Source organism: Coregonus clupeaformis, unplaced genomic scaffold (assembly GCF_020615455.1).
Source record: "Coregonus clupeaformis isolate EN_2021a unplaced genomic scaffold, ASM2061545v1 scaf1079, whole genome shotgun sequence".
Classification (NCBI taxonomy): Eukaryota; Metazoa; Chordata; class Actinopteri; order Salmoniformes; family Salmonidae; genus Coregonus; species Coregonus clupeaformis.
Genome location: NW_025534533.1, coordinates 30,001 through 32,500, shown reverse-complemented (window position 1 = coordinate 32,500; position 2,500 = coordinate 30,001). Strand labels below are relative to the sequence as shown.

The 2,500-nt window shown below is 43.7% G+C and overlaps 1 protein-coding gene across 2 annotated transcripts in view; it reads left to right on the top strand.

Moving 5' to 3' along the window:
• rgs11 (regulator of G protein signaling 11) overlaps positions 1-2,500 on the top strand; it is a 79,736-nt gene that overhangs the window by 58,881 nt on the left and 18,355 nt on the right. For both annotated transcript variants that reach the window (XM_045217496.1, XM_045217497.1), the window contains one exon: positions 2,276-2,389. In XM_045217496.1, coding sequence (XP_045073431.1) covers positions 2,276-2,389 — 114 coding nt within the window. The remainder of the gene's footprint in view (positions 1-2,275; positions 2,390-2,500) is intronic.

Sequence of the window (2,500 nt, the reverse complement as noted above, 5' to 3'; positions counted from 1 at the left end):
CTATCAGCCTAATGGAGGTGTAGAATACATCTGACTATCAGCCTAATGGAGGTGTAGATTACATCTGACTATCAGCCTAATGGAGGTTTAGATTACATCTGACTATCAGCCTAATGGAGGTGTAGATTACATCTGACTATCAGCCTAATGGAGGTGTAGATTACATCTGACTATCAGCCTAATGGAGGTGTAGATTACATCTGACTATCAGCCTAATGGAGGTGTAGATTACATCTGACTATCAGCCTAATGGAGGTGTAGATTACATCTGACTATCAGCCTAATGGAGGTGTAGATTACATCTCACTATCAGCCTAATGGAGGTGTAGATTACATCTGACTATCAGCCTAATGGAGGTGTAGATTACATCTGACTATCAGCCTAATGGAGGTGTAGATTACATCTGACTATCAGCCTAATGGAGGTGTAGATTACATCTGACTATCAGCCTAATGGAGGTGTAGATTACATCTCACTATCAGCCTAATGGAGGTGTAGATTACATCTGACTATCAGCCTAATGGAGGTGTAGATTACATCTGACTATCAGCCTAATGGAGGTGTAGATTACATCTGACTATCAGCCTAATGGAGGTGTAGATTACATCTGACTATCAGCCTAATGGAGGTGTAGATTACATCTGACTATCAGCCTAATGGAGGTGTAGATTACATCTGACTATCAGCCTAATGGAGGTGTAGATTACATCTGACTATCAGCCTAATGGAGGTGTAGATTACATCTGACTATCAGCCTAATGGAGGTGTAGATTACATCTGACTATCAGCCTAATGGAGGTGTAGATTACATCTGACTATCAGCCTAATGGAGGTGTAGATTACATCTGACTATCAGCCTAATGGAGGTGTAGATTACATCTGACTATCAGCCTAATGGAGGTGTAGATTACATCTGACTATCAGCCTAATGGAGGTGTAGATTACATCTGACTATCAGCCTAATGGAGGTGTAGATTACATCTCACTATCAGCCTAATGGAGGTGTAGATTACATCTGACTATCAGCCTAATGGAGGTGTAGATTACATCTGACTATCAGCCTAATGGAGGTGTAGATTACATCTGACTATCAGCCTAATGGAGGTGTAGATTACATCTCACTATCAGCCTAATGGAGGTGTAGATTACATCTGACTATCAGCCTAATGGAGGTGTAGATTACATCTGACTATCAGCCTAATGGAGGTGTAGATTACATCTGACTATCAGCCTAATGGAGGTGTAGATTACATCTGACTATCAGCCTAATGGAGGTGTAGATTACATCTGACTATCAGCCTAATGGAGGTGTAGATTACATCTGACTATCAGCCTAATGGAGGTGTAGATTACATCTGACTATCAGCCTAATGGAGGTGTAGATTGCATCTGACTATCAGCCTAATGGAGGTGTAGAATACATCTGACTATCAGCCTAATGGAGGTGTAGATTACATCTCACTATCAGCCTAATGGAGGTGTAGATTACATCTCACTATCAGCCTAATGGAGGTGTAGATTACATCTGACTATCAGCCTAATGGAGGTGTAGATTACATCTGACTATCAGCCTAATGGAGGTGTAGATTACATCTCACTATCAGCCTAATGGAGGTGTAGATTACATCTCACATTCCAGTGTTCAAACTTGTAAACAGGGCTGCATGAGATTTCTGTTAATACGACTCCAGAGCAGCCAATGGCAACGTCCGCTTTAGGCATAATGCCGTGAGCCGCTTGTGTGTTTGACTGCTCTTACACAGTTCCGCCTCCAACACCCCCAAAACAACCGCTATGCAGATGTCAGCTAAAGCAGATGGGATTGAATTGGGCCCTAAATCTCTTATCCAGGGCAGGGCTGAGTGGGGCGCTAATGTATACTGCTAGAGTGTACTCACACACTCACTCTCTCTCTCTCTCTCTCTCTCTCTCTCTCTCTCTGTCTCTCTCTCTCTCTCTCTCACTTTTTCTTTCTCATCTCTCTCTCTCTCTCTCTCTCTCTTCTCTCTCTCTTTCTCTCTTTTTTACCTCTCTCTCTCTCTCACTCTTTCTCTCTCTCTCTCTCTCTCTCTCCCTCTTGCTTTCTCTCTCTCTCTCTCTCTCTCTCTCTCTCTCTCTTTCTCTCCCTTCTCTTCTTTTCCTCTCTCTTTTTTCTTCTTTCTTCTCTCTCTTGCCCTTCTCTCTCTCTGTCTCTCTCTTCTTGAGCCTCTAATGGACGCCTCTCAGGCAGATTGATGCTAACGGGTGTGTTGTGTGTGTGGTGTGTGTGTGAAGCTTCATGAAGTACAGTGAGCAGTACCTCCACCATGACCCCATCATGTTAGGCTGTCTCCCTAGCAACCCCTGGATATCTGACGACACCTCACACTGGACCATCAACACTGACATGTAAGAACACGCACACACACACACGCTAACCGTAAACCACACTAACCCCCACACACACACACACGCTAACCGTAAACCACACTAACCCACACACACACACACACACGCTAA